The sequence below is a fragment of the Thalia democratica genome, chromosome 3 (assembly GCF_965202585.1).
Source record: "Thalia democratica chromosome 3, ktThaDemo2.hap1.1, whole genome shotgun sequence".
Lineage (NCBI taxonomy): Eukaryota > Metazoa > Chordata > Thaliacea > Salpida > Salpidae > Thalia > Thalia democratica.
The window spans coordinates 23,796,795-23,816,653 of NC_139167.1; the positions used below are offsets into that span (position 1 = coordinate 23,796,795).

The window sequence follows — 19,859 nt, forward strand, 5'->3', positions numbered from 1 at the left end:
ATTTTTGTAAAAACAAAAAACTTTGAGTGTGTTTTTTTTTTCATATTATGTGTCATTTAGTGTTCCTAGGTTTTGATGCTATGGTCCATCGTATTGACAACAAATTTGCAATAATAATAAGCTATTAAGCAATAGATAGTTACTATATTGTTTAACAAGCTTTTTCTTTTATATTTTATGATAGTCTTTCAAACTTCGTAAAAAATTTATAGTTTTTTTTTGATAACTTGTAAACTATAATATCTTAGTTTAATGATTAAAATTATAAAAACTTAAATTTAGCATATTCTATAATGCAATATATTATAACATAATATTGTTTAACTAATCAATATAAAATATATCAAATAACTAAACAATTAAAAAAAATCATTTGAAATAATGTTATGTAACGTCATGAATTATTGTAACAAACTCTAGCTTATAATTATAAAACAAAATAAATTAACAAATTAAATCCAGTGTCTTTTGTTGTTGGAAATTTGTAGCTGTCTTCAGTAGACAGCAAACTAAATATATCTAAAAATTTTAACTTTGCTTATTTTAGTTTTTTAGTGTAAATATCAGGTGTATGCAAACTGCTGTCTGTAGGCAATATTCGACTCTCAAATCCAAAAACAGCTATATAAATAGATTTTTAAATTAATTAGTAGATTAAACTTAAGTTTTATAATCACTCTATTATTCATGATTTTTTATTTGATTTTGGCATCCACATAGGTAAAATATTGATAATATATAGTAAAATTTTAAAATTTTCGGTACGCTTATACTATTCAAGTTTAAGTTAACTCAAGTAGACAGAAAATTAATTTATTACAAAATTTTTTACTGTGTATAGATATTTTAATGTCAAAGATTTTAATAACTTTGTTTATAAAATAATAATAGAACCACAGCTCTATATATTTTTAACCTAAAATTGATTAAAAAATTAGATTTATTAAAAGTTATTCTATAAAGTAAATATACCATGAACATAATTTTTAAAGTTAACAAAATCTACCTCAAACAACTACAATAAAATAAACTAGTTTGTAATAAACTGTAGGTGTCTTAAACTAAAGTAATAGACTTATTTTCAAAAGTTTGCTTTGCTATATTAACATTTTAAGAAATTTATATATTATGTTTATGTTTTAATAAAAATAGTTTTGAGTTTATTCTTATTTTTAAAAGCCTTTTTTTTCTAAAATAAGTTAGAGTTTATTGTCAATATAAAAGCAATTTTGGCATACTTTTGAAATATTGCTTAAAAAACGTTTCTTTAGGTACTATAAAACGAAGGTACTATAAAGTATAAATGCCAAACAAATGCTGTAACTACAATCTAAAACAGTTAATTGATTTTACTTTTTATAACAAAGCTAATGTACTTACTGTAAATTGTATACAATATCTTTTTCTTACACTAAATATGAGAACCCTCAATATCTAGTGTAAGTATCATAGTTTTTGTTCCCACACCAAATTCGCATGTTCAAGGTATTTTTCCTTCGTCACCCGTCATTTCGTAATTGAATAAGTTTGATAACCCCTGCATTAGAATTAAAAGAAAAATTGTATTTAATTTCTAAGTTTACAGGTTGTTGCATACATTTAATTCCTATTTGTTCCTTTCTTGGATTAGTATTTTATGTTCACTAATAAAAGCTTAGTTTTGAAAATTGTTTTTCGATTAAATTATAATAATTAGCAGGTGAAGATCAAAAAGCTATATAGATATAAGATTAATATATAAAAAATATATATGTGACTTTATTACTTGACCTAACAAAAATTAACTAAACAATATGTGATGAATTAAAATTGGACATTGCTTATATATCCAAAAATTTCTTTCAAATTTTTAGCCGTCTCTAATAGACGGTATTTTCGTACTGATACTTCGTTTACTCCATGTAAAATCTCCGATGTTCATATAAAATATAAAAGAAAATTAAAGTATTGCATAACTTTAAACTTAATAGCTGCTTAAACATATTAGATTTAACAAATTAATACTAGAAGCAATTTTTTTTCTTATGGATCTAAAACATTTTTTTTATTCAGATATTTTTATAAAAATTATTTCACTAGATGTATCGTCAATGTGTACTTGTCTTAATTTAAAAGACACAAATGACTTGAAAAAAATCCTTAATTTGTTAAAAAATATCTGTTATAAAAAAGCTCTAACTAATAACTTTTAAGTATTTTAACACGTCGATTTATTAATATATTAACATTAACCAAGTACAAAAAAGAGTTCTAAACATTATATCTACGGAACTAATTTATTTATGCTACATTTGTACTCATTTAATAATAAATGAATTTTACCGCAAGATCAACAAGAACAGCTTCCGAGCTACCCATGACTGGTTTCGTTCTAATTAGGACTCATCAGACAGGCACATTCTATAACAGGGTTTCCCAAGTGGGCGATATTGCCACCCTGGGGGCGAAAGGGGGAGCGTAAACTAGTAAGGGGGCGAATCGGGCGCGATTTTATAATTTTGGGTAGTCATAACATTTTTACTTTCTTTCTTATTATTTTAATAATTTTAGCTTGCCATTAAATGTTTTACCCTGAGGTAAAACTGGGTCCAAAAAAGTTCAATTTGTTTAAGTAATGTATAAATTTCATTCCGAACATGTAGATAAGAATGTAGAGTTTTTCAGAAAACGTCGAGATGAGAAAACAAAGTAGTGTAAAATCACAAACATGTTTAAGAAATCTACACAAAGTAGTGAAGATGGACAATTAGCTTCTTTTTATCTGTATCTTATAGTTGCTAAACAATGACTGCCTCACACTACTTGAGAAAAAAATGTTTATTCCTATCTTAAAAACAGATCTGGAAAAAATCAATCATAATAAAAAGACCAGTAATGTTTTACGTTCTATTTTTTTAAGCAAAAACACTGGGTAAAGACGTTTATATGAAATGTCAGAATGTGTTGAACAAAAGTTGGTTTGAATGATGTGCAATAATATTTTTTGATCAAACATTGCAACAGATCGTGCGTTTATGGTACAACGTCTATGGTGATCATTTTACAAAGAGTTAAACCCTGATATATTTACTATTCATTGCACTATTAATCGCAGACTTATAGTTGCAAAAACTTTGAGCGTTCGTTTAAATGACTCATTAAACTTTGTGATAGAAGCTGTCAACAAAATACAAAGGCATGCTTTACGAAGTCGGCTTTTTAAGCAGCTGTGCTATGACAATGATGAGGTTTTTGATAAGTTGGTAACGCATACAGAGGTAAAATGGCTATCAAACGAAAACTTTTAAGAAAGTTTTTGGCTGTTTTTAGTTCAGTTACTGATTTTTTTTCTGAAACGGATAATGTTTTGGGATTGGCAGACAATCTTGATTAAAGGATAAATAGACATTGCTTACATGTCAGACTTATATAGTAAGATCAACAATCTGAACAAAACTTTACAAGGTAAAATCTTGAATCTGTAAAAGTCAAAAGTAAGACAACCAGTTTCAGAAACCAACTTGAACTGTATGGAAAATATTTCATAACAATCAGTTTTAACAGGTTGCAAGTTTGGAAAATTTAAAACTTCAAATAAGTGAAAGTGAAGTAGAAGTATTTTCATCTTATCTGGAACAGCTTAAAGGTGACATTGATAAACGGTTTACTAACATCTTTCAATTAAACGTCCCGAAGTGGATTATGGATCCCTTCGAAGCAGATCTTTTTGAAGTAATCGTTGATTTACAGGAAACTTTCTCAGACTTACAAAATGAACTTGAGCTTAAAGAAAATTTTTCCAAAGAACGATATGAAAGCTTTTGGACTCAACAAAAACTAAGGCAAAAGTATCCAATCTTTTGGGAGAAGTAAAATTGTTGTTTATAGCTTTTCCTTTTAGCTATGTTGTTGTCTTAGTTCGAAATATCTTGACAATTAAAATATGTTGTTATTTTAATTATTTCTTTCATAGCTTTTAATTTTTCATTGTTTTCTTTTGTTAAATTACTATAGGTTGATAGCTAGAAAACAAATTCATTTTTTAACAGAATTAAATAAGTCACCTAAAAGACCGCCACAGTTACAAAACTAAATTTTAATGTAACAAAAACCTTTTTAACTGATTGCTTTCTGTTCACAAAATTAACTGTAGAACCTTTAACTTTATTTTATTTAAATAAAAAAAAAAAATTATTGTTAGGATTAAGGTTTAGTTTTTTAAAGGTTATTCTAAGTCAAATACTGTTTCATGGTATTCTACTACAACACATATAGTTTGAAAAGTTGAAAATTAGGTCTTTAACTTTACAACTAACTTGCTTATAATATCTTTTTGTGTTGAAATTAATAGTTTTTCCGCATTAGAAAAGCTATTGAAAAAACCTTTTTTTTCATGTGAGATAATCAACCAGTCGGTCAGACTTGCTAAAAGTAGATCAGCAATGATGTTTAAATATTTATTTCATTATGTGTAAAATAAGCTGTTTATTTTTTTTAGCTTTTTAATCTATGGTAAAGTAGTTTTAGAATATGCCTATTTATAAAATAATTTAAGTATATTGTGCGATTTTAATAAGTTAATTAGCATTCACTTTAAAATGACCGTAATTTCGGCCCACTAAGTACCTTGAAAACTACTTTTGCAAAACAAATAAAATTTATTTTCTTGATACTTAAAACTTTGAAAAACGCTTTAATTTTGGTATTCAGTTCACAATTGTACTTCCTAGATCACAATATTAATAAATCAATTTATTACAAACTTGCTCGAGATTTTTAACTTTCTTATATGTTAGTTTTTTAAATTATGCAGCCCTCAAGTACATTTTTTTAACAAGTCGACTCTAGAAAGGATTTTTTAGTAAAAATGACTTGCTGACTACAAAACTTGTCCACAACTAACTTTAAAGTTTTAGTAGTTTTAAAACAATTCATATTTAAACATAATTGATTACAGATTACGAAAGGCTTTTTAACATTTAAGTATTTAAATACACCTTACTGGGCTTATTAGAAAACAACTGTTAATTATTTTTTCAAGCCCTGTAAATTACTTTGAACATAGCACAAAAGTGCGTGCATAAGAAGTTGACTAAATTATATTAAGAATACAACTTTTTTGGCTCAAAAGTGCGTACTCAAGAAGAAAAAAATACTTTAAAAATTCATGAAGGCGATTTTTTTTTCAAATTTCTGAAAAGGGGGCGATTTAGTAAATGAGTTTGGGCAACCCTGGTCTATAATCTCAAAATGAGCCACAAAAAAGCTCAATTTAATTTTTTGCCAGATAGTTTTAAATTATTTAAATACGTTATTTTATTTATGTTATAAACAATAACGCAGTACAAAAACATTTTTTTACACGTTATATCTAAAACTAAAGTTTATTTACTGTTCTAATTAAATATTAATTTTTATAAAATTTTAACAAAAATATATAACACAGTTTTTTATAGGTCTTTTTGTACACAGGAAACGTATTAAGAATATGAATAAGAGTAAAAATAGTCAATTAAAGATCATTATCTGATTTTAAAAATATATAGTTAAAACCTGTATTATCACTGCAAAATTTAACTAAGTTTTGTTTAAAAAATCAAACATTTTACTATTTGTATAAAACTTATACGTAAACACTGTTTTTTAACATACCTTGCTCGCAATTTTGTTAAATAAAATATATTCTTTACATATATAACCAAGTTCCCGTAAATATTTTTTAACTTTTGTTTAAAACATGGACAACAAGTTCTATTTTTGAAATGTTTATAGTATTAACTGACCTATAATTATCATAAAGCACAAGTTTACTCTAGAAAATTGTACACATGATTTAAACTAAACAATAACACTCAAATTATAAATTTAATGCTTAAATTATAAATTTTATTTCGTATGCAAGTATGTATTTAATATTGCTATAAACAGGTATCTTTTGCATTTAAAAATAAATTATAAAGTTTTCAACGATTTTTCTCTGGAATAGGTTAATACTGAGGTACTTTGACACAACCATAGCTTGATAGATTTCTACTGAATTCACAAGGTTCTTCCGACCAAGTTTCATTTTCTACATCATAAATTAAAGAAGTACTCCTTTTACTTTCAAACTCAGCAACCTTGTTACCAATCGAAATAACGGCAAGTGGGCATACTAAGTAGCAATTATAAGGCGGTTTGAGTAAGACAAATTTTTTACAAGTCGAGTCATAAACTTCACATCTATTGTTTAAACCTTCAAACATATACAACTTGTTTTTTACAGCAACTGATTTGTGACCAGATCTTTCTTCAATCATGTTAGGCATGTTCGTCCATTCATTAGCTACATGATCATAAGCTTCTACAGTTTTTAGTGATCCAAAGTTTTTTCCTCCGGAAACAACAATTTTTCCTTCAAATACTGCACAAGCTGGAGATTTTCTTGAATTCTTCATTTCAGCTATTTCGTTTATGCTAAAATCTGCTGCTTTAAATTTAAAACAAGAGTCGACTGCTCTTTCTTGAGTAGATCCTCCTAAAACATAAGCGTTCCCCATAAATGAACAAACACTGAAGCCAAAATATACATCGGGAATATATCCTATAACTTTCCAAGTTTTAGTATCATTTGAGTATTTTTCAACAGACATTATGTCATTAAAATCATCATCATAGCCACCAAACACAAAAATGTCACCCTTTATGCAAACTACTACAGGCAATTGTCTGCTTTCTCCAAGTTGCGGTAAACTTGTAACATCATTGAGATTGTTTGCTTTAATACTATAGACACCACAAACAGCTTTTTCGTTTTTCCAACCCCCACATACAACTATATTAAAATTATCTTGGTCACAAAACCTACTCTCAGTTTTTAAATTTCTTCTGTGAAAGCCGTTACTTTTTTCATTAATTATTTCATTTATGAAATCAAAATTGTCTAAGAAATACGAAACTTTACCTAAAATAAAGTTAAGTGCAGGGACTGACAACTGCAATAGACGAATCTTCAAAATAAGACTTTTTGCATACATTTTGCGTTCTTTACAACTACCTAGCCAGGAAAATACTGCGTTAAAAATTTCTAGTTCAGAATCAATGTTCAAGTAACTATTTGACAGCATTTTTGCAACATATTCGTATTCTAACTCTAAAAATTTTTTAGACTCGCTAATAACAGGGAAGAGACGTTCGATAAATAGAATCGGAGGTTTTCGTATGTTTGAGAACTTAAAAACCTGAGATAACTGATAAAGAGCTAGAACATTGTTTAAATTAATTTTATCCTCGATGCTTCTGTAGACTTCTTTATCTGCATCTTCATTACACATAACTTTGTTATCTTTTAAAGATAAAATGAAAGTACTGACTTCTGGCATAGTTTTTCCTGTAATACAAAAAGTTTACTCTAAAAGGTCTCACTAAACACAAACTTTAATTAATAAATACTTTAGACAATGTTCAATCACTAGCAAATAATTGATATTTTTGAGTTTTGTTTCAAAACATTAAACAAGTATAATTATACCATAATAATATAAAAAAAATCTTAAAAACTGTTTTAGAAACTTTGCATTAAAGTTGTTGTCCGTAATATATATTTTGTTATAAAATAACATATTAGTATAGTTTTTTTTTTGTTTTATAGTTGTATTTAACAAACCACAACTAAAATATTTGCAACTACACTGAAATTAAAATGATAATCTAAAATATTTTAAAATATAAAAAGTTACAAGCAAACTCAAAAAACTTGTCAATCTTGTACAAATAAGCTAGAAAAAACTCGTTCAGAGTTACTAACAGAAATGAAAAGATATAACTGTTACAAATATTTATGTCATAGTTTTAATTCAGGATGAAAATATACTTTTATTAAGTTTATGTAATTTTCGAATAAAAACTTTTTCAGGGTAAATTCATCAAGATATCTTCTTTGATGATTTAGTTTTAAAAATAAATTTTATATGTTTAATTTAAATTTTCATAAAATTGTTTTTAGTTAAGATGTTTAATCAGTTTTATAACTAATTGAAATAAAAATTTAATTGATGTTATTCTATATTTGTATTTAATTTAGCAGCTAAAAGAGAACGTACAATGTATAAGACTTTACACAAATTTTTAAACTTAAAGTAGGCAACTTTTCTATTCTAAGTGTCTTAAAGTTGGATTTAGTATGGAGAAATTTTAAGGAACACCTTATTTTGAATAACATTACTTTAAACTAAAACTAAACTACTGAAAAACGACTATGCAGTCTATTAACTAAAATAACTACACAATTTAAAACAGCAAATTTAAATTTAAATATTTTGTTGGTACAAATTGGTAAGTGCCTTGTGTTTGCTTGACGGGAACCACAGTTAGAATTAAAAATCACTTTTTTATTTATTTTATTACACATTTTCTTCACTTATTTAGTTTTAAAAGTTAAGAACAACAAGTTAACAAAAACAAAATTACTATTTTCAATTACATAAAGAAAACGAACGATAGTCTATAAAAACATACCTTCTTTAATTTCCTCCTTTCGTTTTTGCTCACGTTTTAAATTGAGTAAATTAAAGGAGTTTTCTTTACACTGCTTTACTAAATCATAGCCTGGAAAGTTTTTACAAGATAATTTACTATTTCTTTGTTCCACATGAGAGGCTCCATATTTTATTTTTCTTTCATCAGCTCTATTAGAGCACTTTGTATCCAATAAATCTTGGACGTCATTTGAAATAACTTTATCCATATTTTAGTTATGTCTGTAAATTTCTGTGTGCATAAAAGTTTTTTATTAAAAGATTCTTTTATAGTTTTAGATTATTTTTTCTAAATAAATTTTAAGCTGTAATTCAAATAAAACTTTCACAACAAAATATGTAATAAGTAACAGTAAACTATAGCAGCCAAATGAAAAGATTTTGAAACAATATGACTTAGTTTTTGCCGATATGTAAGCCTCATTTATTTTAAACACATAATTTTCTTATGTTTTATTAAAAATATTACCTAATTCTATAGTTCACTATATAAGAACCAACAGAATTAAATAATACTAGCAAACAATTATAGAAAAATATTATTTATAAAAAACTTAAAACTAAGGGATATTTTTATATTTATTCTTTAACAATTTTTTTTAATATTTTTCAATAAAACAAACATATGAAGTTCAGTATAATTACTGATTGTCACATGATGTTTCAACTCTTGTTAATAACTATTTTTCTCAATTTGTAGTTATGCCGATTTTAATTTCAGATATAAAGTTAATTGATATAAGTTTTGGAGTTAATTAATATTAAAATATATTTCAAAATTTTGATGCTCTTTATTATCAACTTTAGAATATAAAATTATATTTTATATTTTGGCATCATGTCTTAGCATTTTACACTGAATGGCCCTCTAAACTTTTGATGTAATTTTCTTACTGGATCTACAATAAGTGGTAAATTGTCCTTACAAATATATAATAACTTTATTTGTTAATTTTTTGAATTTGTCCATTACTTCCAGAGTACCTAGTGTAAATTTCAAAAAATGGCCTCACGGCCCCCTTTGACCTATTTGTTGCTTATGGACCCCCAGGGGGCAATATGAATCACTTTTGAAAACCCTTATCTAATTAAAATTTTTATTAGCTTTCTACAGACGGCATTATCACTGGATTATTGTTTAATAAAATTTACCTATTTATACTGTTGACTATTCTACGTATAGTTTTCTATCATTAGGTCAAATATCTACTTAGTAGCCCTTAAGTAAAAAACTTATTAAAAAACTATAAATACTGTAAATTTTATTATAAAAAAACACAAACTTAAATTATTAGCAGCTTGAATCACCTAATTCTAAAGACAACTATTAAAAAATACTTATTTAGGTATTTAAAACAAAATAAAATAATAAATATCAAGCAAAAGTATTAAATACATTTTTTAGCAATGTCTTAAAAATATTAATAATAGTTTCACTATCTCAAAAAAAAATATTTTAAAACATGAGGTCATTTGAGTAATTTTCTTGGCTTTAAAACATAACAACATTTTAATTCTTTGTTTTAAAGTATACTCTTTACAGAATTTACAGCAGAATGCTAGAGTTAAAATAAAATATGTTTTTTTTTTTCGAGTTATTGGGTTTATTTGATTGGTAGTAGAGCCCATAATAAAATGAAAAATTTTGACATTTTCTGTCATTTGGACATATCTTAAAAACTAGATTTAATTATTTAATAAAATTTTTTAGAATATTTTTAGTAAACTAACTTCATTGGTCAGTCTCTTTTATTTTTATACATTGATACTTTTTGATATATGAGCCTTATTTTGTTAACTTTTGATGGTTAATTATGATCTTTTTATTTAATCAAATAGAAATTTTTAAGAAAATCTAAAATAACTGAATAATAATAAATTAATATTATTAAAATAATACTTTGAATTATAAACTAAAAAAAAAACTCTTTTTAATTTTTTTGTTTTATTTTGTTGCTGGAACAAAAATACTACAAAAGTGTTTACATTGATTTTTTAGTGTCTGCACCATATATTCTTGTGACTAAAAAAATTCAAAATGTCCTGCTTTATTATATGCTATAACACTAACCCAATTAACCCAAACTCAAAAAAACACAAAACTTCAGTCATATCATTTATCTAACAAAAGTGTAAAAAAAAATTAAAACTAAATAACAAAAAAAATATTTTTATATGTTTGTAAATAAATTTTTGAATGAATAAATTCATTAACTAAAAAATTATTTAGATTTCAAAGTTTTTTGGTCAAGAAAAATGACTCAAGTTTTTCTTTTGTTTACAATGTTTGGCTTTTGCCTATCCACAGTTTTCTAAATTTAACATCTTCAAAAATCTTAGTAACAAAACTCAGCTTTTAAATTATAAAAAAAAATTGTAAAAAATAAAAAACTATAAACTTAAAACTTTCTTTTTTGTTAATCACAGAATTAAAAAAATATTACATTTTTTTTTATTTTTTTAAAGTGTCACATTATTGTTTCAACTGAAACCTATATACAACTTTTATGTTAACTTTTAAATATTTTTAAAAGCAATAATTTTTTAGCTTATATGAGTTCAAATTTTTTACTATTTTGACTAAATTTCAAACATAACAAAAAAATTAACCTGGTTTAAAATTAGGTCCAATATGATAAAAAAAATTGTTCAAAAATAGTTCTTTTCTAATAACTAAATAGAAAAAAATTTACTCTACTTTTTTATTATTTTAGATAGTTTTTCATGTAATAATAATTAAGTAATCATTTATTATCATTATTATTGTATGAAAACTAAAAAAAATACTGTTACAAATTTTAAAACTAAATAACTTATGCTTGTTACTTATTCAGCTCTAAATACTAAAAGACTTTAGAACTTCTATTATCTTATGCTTCTACTTAAATTAAGCCATTTTTGTACTCTTTTGGGTACGATTTCTAATTTAAGGTATTTCCCAAATTATTTTTCAAGTCAGCATTAAAAAAAATACTTTTTTGTTTTTATTTGTACCCTTAACCCTAGTCCACCTAACTCAAACATTTTTTAACTAATTAAAAAATGATAAATAAAATTATAAACAACAAATTATTTTTTTCTATGATGACACAGCAAATATTGGAAAAACACCAAAGACTTCTAATAGACTCCTTATTTTCTGATTTGTTTTTTTAACCACTTATTTCATTTGTATAATTTGTTGACATTGATGTAGTGGTTTATACCAGTGGTTGTCAAGGTGAAAACTAGTGAACACGATTTTTATGGAATTTATGGGGTTACACGAAACTTTTAGTCTACCTGAAAGAAATTTAGGGTTGCACGAAATTTTTTAGATGTATAAAAGAGTTAATTTTTATCCTACTTGCTTATTTTAAGCGATAAGTTTAACATTAGTGAAAAATTCAGCCCTAATGCTTAATTTTAAGTTTACTTTACTAGCTATTCTGCTAATTGACCACTCTAGTGTTCGGAAGGCTAAAGTCAATTTAGTAGATAGTTTTCTTCCCTAGAGTTAAGAAAACAGCTGTAATTAAAATAATAAAATGAAATCTCTTAGAAATGTTCAAAAGATTGGGTAGAAGTGAGAAATGAGGACCTTTTGACAATCAACTACAAACTAAAGGAGAACCATAAAACCTATAGGACATCTTAAAATACTAAACAGTTTTCATAACAGATTATTCTTGTTCAACTTTCAGACACATTTTAAATATCCTATCTTAATAACTACTTCAATTAAATTTAAATGCATTAATATAAATATGTTTATAAATTAGTATCAAGTAACATCGAGGTTGCAACACACTTATTATACTTAGTATACTCAGGAAAACTTATGATAGTATATAACTTTTAATTTCTCAGGGCAACTCAAGCTGGTTTAGAACTTAGTGTTAATGTAGGCCAGCTTGTTTATGTTACTAAAAATAAAGCTAATTTATAAGGTTTTTTGAATATATCAAGCTAAACTTTTTGTAAATTGTTGAATGAGATTTAGTTGATCCAGTTTTGATATTTTATAATTTTTTTTTTAAATTGAATTCTGCTGTTTTAAAAAAGTTTTTTTTTTAAATTTTAACCTATTTAATTATATACTGTTTACAAAAATAAAAGAGGTTTTTTATGACATTTTACGGTCATTCAATAGAGTTTTTAGTCACTAAAAATATTTATGCAAAAATGACAAAAAAAAAATAATATTTTATTTTAATTATTTGTTTTTTTTTAATTAGTATTAATATACTCTAAAGACTTTTTAATAACAAAATTTTTTAAATAGCGGATAATTTAAATCTAAATAATTAATTTAAAAAATATATAATATTTTTTGTTATTTTTTATTATTTTTTTATCCTTTAAATTATGTTTTGACAGATTTTTTGTGAAATAGTTTTTATTCCCTTTTATAAATACAACTGCATATAGCTGAATTTTTAAAAGTATTTTGCTCCAGCAAACTTAAAGCTAAGAAGGTATTTATTTGTGCTCAATAATCATTTTACCAACATAAAAAAAAACCTAAAGAAATTCGATAATTTTCATTTTTGAAGCGCAACAGATTTTCCCTGGTGCCCACTTAACCTGTAATCCTGGAATTTGCTATCTCAGGTTTAAACTTAAAAAAAAAAAAAGAATTCAAATGTTAAAAAGTTAAATTTTGACATAATACAAAAAATTTATTACAAAAATACAAGTTTTTAGTCATTAAAAAAAAAAGAAATGAAAACCACATTAAAAAACAGCTTCTTTCAATGTTGTTATACTATTTAACAAAGTTTTTAACCTTTTACTTGAAGTTTAAAATAAAAGTGGACAAAAACATGTATTACAAAACATTTTTAAAATTCCTGCATGTACATATAAGCAGACTTGTCATTTAACTTGGATATTGTTTTAAAACTGTAGTCTTGAAAATATTAATAATTAAATTAAATTAGAAATAATTAATAATAATAATTTATAGTAACATAACTACATTAGTCATACTAAACAAGAAAATAACTTTTTTGAATTTAAATATGGAGAAAAATGTGAAAAAACTTTTAATTATTTTTAGTAAACAACAAAAGTACTTTTTTTTAACTAAACTTTTTTTTTAATGATAAACTTTCACATTTTAAATAGATATGAAAGAGTGACACATGCTGTTAAAATTTCTAATAAAAAGTAATCAATTTATTTTTTATTTAGATTAACTTTAAATTACTTTTTTTTTTCAGGTTACTTAGTAAAGTTTAAAACTTGTGAAAAATACTTCCTAATAAAGTATTGATTTTATAATTTTCAACAAATAGTTATGTAAATATTTAAACATTTACATAATTCAAGGGGCCTTGAGGACATTATTTAAAGCTTACATTTAATATTATGGAATTGCAAACAAAAAGCAATTAAAAAAGGTCTTTTTTTTTATTTTAGTTTTTGGAGTAAACTCGTTTGAGGAGACCAAATCTTGTTTAATTTATTAGTGGAGGGCTTTTGAAAAAAGTTTTGGAAAGCTTGAAATAGCTTTGTCCATAGCATAGGTTATTTTTATTGCTAAAAAAATAACTAAATGTTTGATGTAAGTGTATTGTTTTACGGTTTTATTGTATTTTTAAGAATTATTTCTAATTTTCAGCACAAAATAATAATATTTAGATAAAATAATTTAGAAAAATAGTCAATAATAAAATAGTGATATAAAACTTATTACTAATTTTTATTATCAGTTATAGTTTTAGTCAAAGTTGCTAAAGTTGTTTTCTATACTATAAAAAAAAGATATTTTACAACAATTTGTATTTTTTTTGTAAAAATTAAGTTTGACTAGTCAAAACTTTATGTCTAAACCACCTTCAAGTTATTTTCTAAAGTTAGGGTAAAAAAAAATTGTTGTTTTATATTAAACTTTACAAAATTTTATCAAGTTTTTGTATATAGCAGGGTTTCCCAATGTATTCAGCAAATTTTCTTCAGGTTTTCATAATCTCTTTTAGGGGGTAACGTTTTTAGGTACACTTTTAGTTAAAAATTAAGTTGGAGATAAGAAATTTTGTAAAATTGTATAAAACATTTAAAAGATACTGTTAAGTTAGTTTATATGTGTTTGTTAGTGAAAACAATTGTTGATGATGAAAAAACAAAATTTATAAGATAGATTTTTTGTGTTAAATCGGAACTTTACTGCTCTAGACTTTACTACTGAACATGATAAAATTTCGAGGTTTTTTCATATTTTTTAATGATCTTTGTAAATAATTCCAGTTTTTTTTTTAATTTCTCAAATTCCAGAATTCTTAGCCTGAATTGTCAAATTCAAAGTTTCCAGATGTATTTGCAACCCTAATAAAGGTCAACCTTACATAATTTTATAACCCTACTATATTAATATATATAATTTTACAGTCCTACGACGAAACCGGTCGTAGGATTGTCTCGGTTGCTGTTGTTGTAGATCGTGCGGTGAAATTCATTGTTTATATTTTATAATTTTATAACAAACAAAATAACTAATTTAAATTACTTATTGAGAGTCAATGGTATATTTTATATATAATGCAAAACCAACTAAAATTGAACAAGTAAACTAACAAAGATCAGTTTGTAAGTTACAGACTTTTTTAAATGAACTTTTAGTAGGTTTAAAATACTACTGCTCCAAATGTGTTTCTCTATTTAAAAAAGGTATAAAGACAAAATTTTTTAAATGATATATTTTTTGTGTCAAATCAACTTTTTAAATTTAAAGTAAATAAAAATTGATTTCACACAAAAAAAATATACTATTTAAAAATTTTTGTCTTTATAACTTTTTTTATAGAGAAAGACATTTAAAGCAGTGGTATTTTAAACCTACTAAATGTTCATTTAAAAAAGTCTGTAACTGACAAAATTTGATTAACTTTAAATTTAAAAAATTGTTTATTTTTCCAGATTTTTTTTAAAGTTTCTCACATTTCAGGTTCTTCCATTTTTTTACCTGGCCAAATTTTTTTAGATCCAGGTTTTTCTAGGATTAAAGGTTTTTTTTTAACTCTGCTATTAATGAACAGAAAATCTTTCTAAATCAATAAATAATCTCAAATGATTATCTAGCATAACTAAAGAAATGATGATAATACAATGGTTTAAGATAAAAAACTGAATTCTTAATTAATATTTTTTTAATGATGATTATTTAACTTTAATTACAGTTAGTTACTTAAATTAAAATTGCAGAGATAGATTTTATCTATTTTAATATAAAAATAAATATAACTTTATATTATCCTTATCTATTAACAAAACAAATTTAAATACACTTTTTGAAAATTTTTAATCAATAAAAGTATTTTTTTTAATATTTATTGTCATACATTTTTTATTAAAACCATCTAAGCAAAAACTAATAAATATATATATATAGCTTATAAACTTATAACAAAAGTTTTCATTAACTTCTATTGTGATAAAAGTGATTAAGCATTACAACATTCTTAAGTACAAATAAGGAGATTGAATCAATAGTAACTAGAAACTCCAGCGGTCAAGTATTTATAATAAAACTAATTTTCAATAATTTGTTATAGCAGTTTCACATGTAAATAATATAGGTCTATGAATTTTCAACATTTTTTAAAACACAAAAAAAAAAAATAAACACCAGCATATCTACTCTAAAAATGTAAGTTAGTTAAAACTTTCCTAAAATTGAAGCTATGTATGAAATACTCAAACAAATTAATAATGATCTCAAATGCCAATTTTTTCAAATACATTACAAGTTCCGCTTGGTTGCACTTACAAAACTTTCAAACTCCACATGTGAGCATTACTAACTTTTAAATGCTTTTTAAAGTTGCTGCAACATGGTCAGAAACAAATAGTAAATATTTTTTACCGACATTTTTACACGCCTCATGTGAACTATATGAGATAATTTCATTTAATTAACATTGCCGCCAACCAAATAACCGGAATTTCTTCTGTAAAGTTTACCTGTCAATCAGCAGCACTTTGTTCAAGTTGCTTGCGCACTTGATTTCAATATGCACTCTACCAAGTGCTAGCCAATGGATGCACCCAAGTTTATTAAAATTTTACAGGTTTAACGGTTATGCAAGATATATTACTGTGTTACCACACAACCAGTATGCACATGGTTTACCATACAAAAAAAGAACAATGTTTTTAAAATTAAATAAAAATAAATTGAGATTGTTAAACAATTTCGAAAAAACTTTAATTTTACTAAGGACAACTCTTTTAACATAAAGGCTTTTGACACTTGTTGCCTAAAGTGTTGTGTGGTGTAAATCTAGCGGTAGAAGGTGTAGTTGCTCTATTTTTAAGAGGAAATCGCCAACCAATCACTTAAGCATGACATTTTTACTAAATAAAAATAATATTTCAAGAATACAAAAATTAAGGGATCTGAATATTAAATTTAAAACATTTATTTGAAATTTAAATGTTTTTTTAATCAAATTTAAAATTTATTTATATTGTAACTCTTTACTCCTTAGTTACTATGTAAATATTAACAATTATGAAGAAATTAATTTATTTTAAATTTGTTAAGTATTAATTGTTGAACTAACAATTATGTAAGTAGTATCTATATTACAAATAAAATAATTATTATTTAAAGTTAAAGTTCATATTTCAACTTAAGATAAAAAATTAATGAATAACATAGCTTAGGTTTAATTTTATATTATAAAGTATAAATATGAAAAAAATATAAAGATATATATTTAATATAGATAAAAAAAGAGATAAAATTTAATTTTTGATTTAATATGGTCTATTATCACGTTTCAATATGTTTTACTTACTGTCAAAATTCTTTTTTTTTTCTTTTTTCTCAAACATGTAAAATTGTATCAAAAATTAAAAATACAAGTTGTTCAAATACATAGATTATAAAAATAACACTAACTAACAAAATATAAATAAATGTTACACTACAAACGTAAATATAATTTAAACACATTATTAATATAATCAGACGTCTAGTCAAAAGTTATATGTGTTTCTTAACACTTGGTTTTAGTGACTACTTATCAACGTTTTATGATTAATGGACTTTTCTAAGTCACTACTAAAACATAATTATTAGTAATAGCTTAAAAATTATATTGTTATATATTAGAAAGTTATAGAATTGAAGTTTTAACTTAAAGTTAAAAGACAATTAAGGTTTTTGTTTATTTTAAATTAAAATATAATCCAACAAAGTGAAAGTATAAAAAAAATAGCTGTTCACTTTTAAATCTTAAAAAACTTAGATACACACGAAATTAGTCAATTTGTACAAAGAAAAAACTTACTTAAAAACTGTTAATGTAAATTTATTTAGATAAAGTTCTAGATGTTTGTCAGCTATAAAGTTTCTTAATTTTAGTAAATTATAAATTTTAAAACTTTGATGTTTTAATAACTGATACAAAATTAAGTGTTCTTAGTATGTTCTACTGTAGAAAAATTTTTAACTTTTAAATTATAATCTAAATCTCAGTCAATCATAAACACTGTTAGTTACTTTGTTTTTTTTCTTCTACTTTTGATTTATACTACCAAAAGATGCATAACTTTATCATGTTTTATTCATTTGAAAGTTCTCTTATTGTTTTCGAGTATCATTATTATTACTTATTAGAGACTTTAATCATTACATTTTTCACAATAAAACTATATATTAAACTAAGTAATTAATTTAAATTAGATTTAGCTATGAAAATTAGAAGTGACAGCGAACTATATTAAAAATTTTTTAGATAAAAGGGGCATTTTTAAACTAAGTAAAGTCATTAACTAAATTTTTCCTTTGCAGAAAATTAACTAATTTCATGTGTATCTAAGTTTTTAAAAGTCTAAAAGTGAACAGCTATTGTTTTATATTCTAACTTGGTAGGATTATATTTTAATTTAAAATAAATAAAAACCTGAATTGCCTTAGGTACATTTTAATTTTTAGGTAAGACTTCAAAAACTTTATAATAGAAAATGAAATAATTTTAAAGCTATCACTAACTAGTTTATTAGTAATAATTATGTTTTAGTTGTAACTTATAAATTCCATTAATCTTAAACGTTGATAAGTAGTCACTAAAACCAGGTGTTAAGAAACACATATAACTTTTGACTTGACGTTTGATTATATTGATAATTTGTTTAACTTATATTTACGTTTGTAATGTAACATGTACTTATATTGTGTTAGTTAGTGTTATTTTATAATCTATGTATTTGAACAACTTGTATTTTTAATTTTTGATAGAATTTCACATATTTAGAAATTTGAACTTTGATAGTAATTCAAACATACAGAAACGTGATAATAAACCATAGTTAATCAATAAATCACAAAATAATCTTACATTCATAAAAAAGTGCTTGAAAGTATACATGCTGTAAACATTAAAGATTTATTTAAAAAAAAAACATCCTTAACTTATCTCTGACTATTATAAGCTGATTAAAATATATGTTTTGTAGTTTGTAGCAATGGCGTAGAAAGTTCAAAGATGTTACAAAACTTAAAATTAAGTAATTACTCTATGATGTATACAGTGGTAAGTTAATTATATACTATTGCTTATACACATTTTTCTTTATTTACAATATTTCAAATTTCTAACTTTTTTACTACAGTATAAGCTATTTTTAAAACTTACCAATTATGAATCATATTTATTTACAGAAGCCTTAAATTAGGTTAAATTTATTTGGTTGTATTAAAAAAAAATCTACAAGCCCCTAAGCATGGTTCTTTGTTATCTATTGTGATTTGTTTACTATATTTAAATAAATAAAATATGGTTAAATTTCTAAACGATCTTTTTGTTTTTGAATATCATTAATTATCACTAATAAGGGAAGTAAGTCAGTTATTTGCTAACTACAAACATGTATTTTAATAAAAAGTATTGTGCATAATCAGTTCAAGCTATTGAGTATTCATTATTGAGCATGAACTAACAGTTTAGGATGCAAAATCTATTAAATATAAGTTGTACTGGTTTTATTAAATCTTACTACATTTGAATTTAAAACTATTAAATGAGTCGAGTAAACACTGATTTTTTAGTTGCTTTAATACATAAATACATTTAGTCTTCGTATGGATTTGTTAATTGAGTAATTATTTTTAACCTTACCTAGTTGTTAAAAAAACGAACCAAAGCCAGAGGTTAAAATATAAAAGGTACATTGACATTTTTGTTTAAACTTACTATTCTTATCTAACTAGTTATTTAATTTTATAGAAAAACAATATTTTAAAGCTAAATCAGCTAAATATGTGTGTAGTGTTTTTTAGAAAAATTTAATAGTTCTATACTTTTAATAATTTAGTGTGAATTACCTTTTTTGCCAAATATTATACCTATTTTTACGATTATTTTTGAATTATTC

At 24.1% G+C, this 19,859-nt stretch overlaps 1 protein-coding gene across 1 annotated transcript; it reads right to left on the reverse strand.

The window, feature by feature from the left end:
* Window positions 1-5,966: 5,966 nt before the first annotated feature.
* Window positions 5,967-6,611, reverse strand: LOC145832125 (kelch-like protein 41b). Its single transcript, XM_082939481.1, has one exon. It carries the CDS (start codon window positions 6,609-6,611, stop codon window positions 5,967-5,969), a length of 645 nt encoding a protein of 214 aa, XP_082795607.1.
* Between the last annotated feature and the right edge of the window lie 13,248 nt (window positions 6,612-19,859).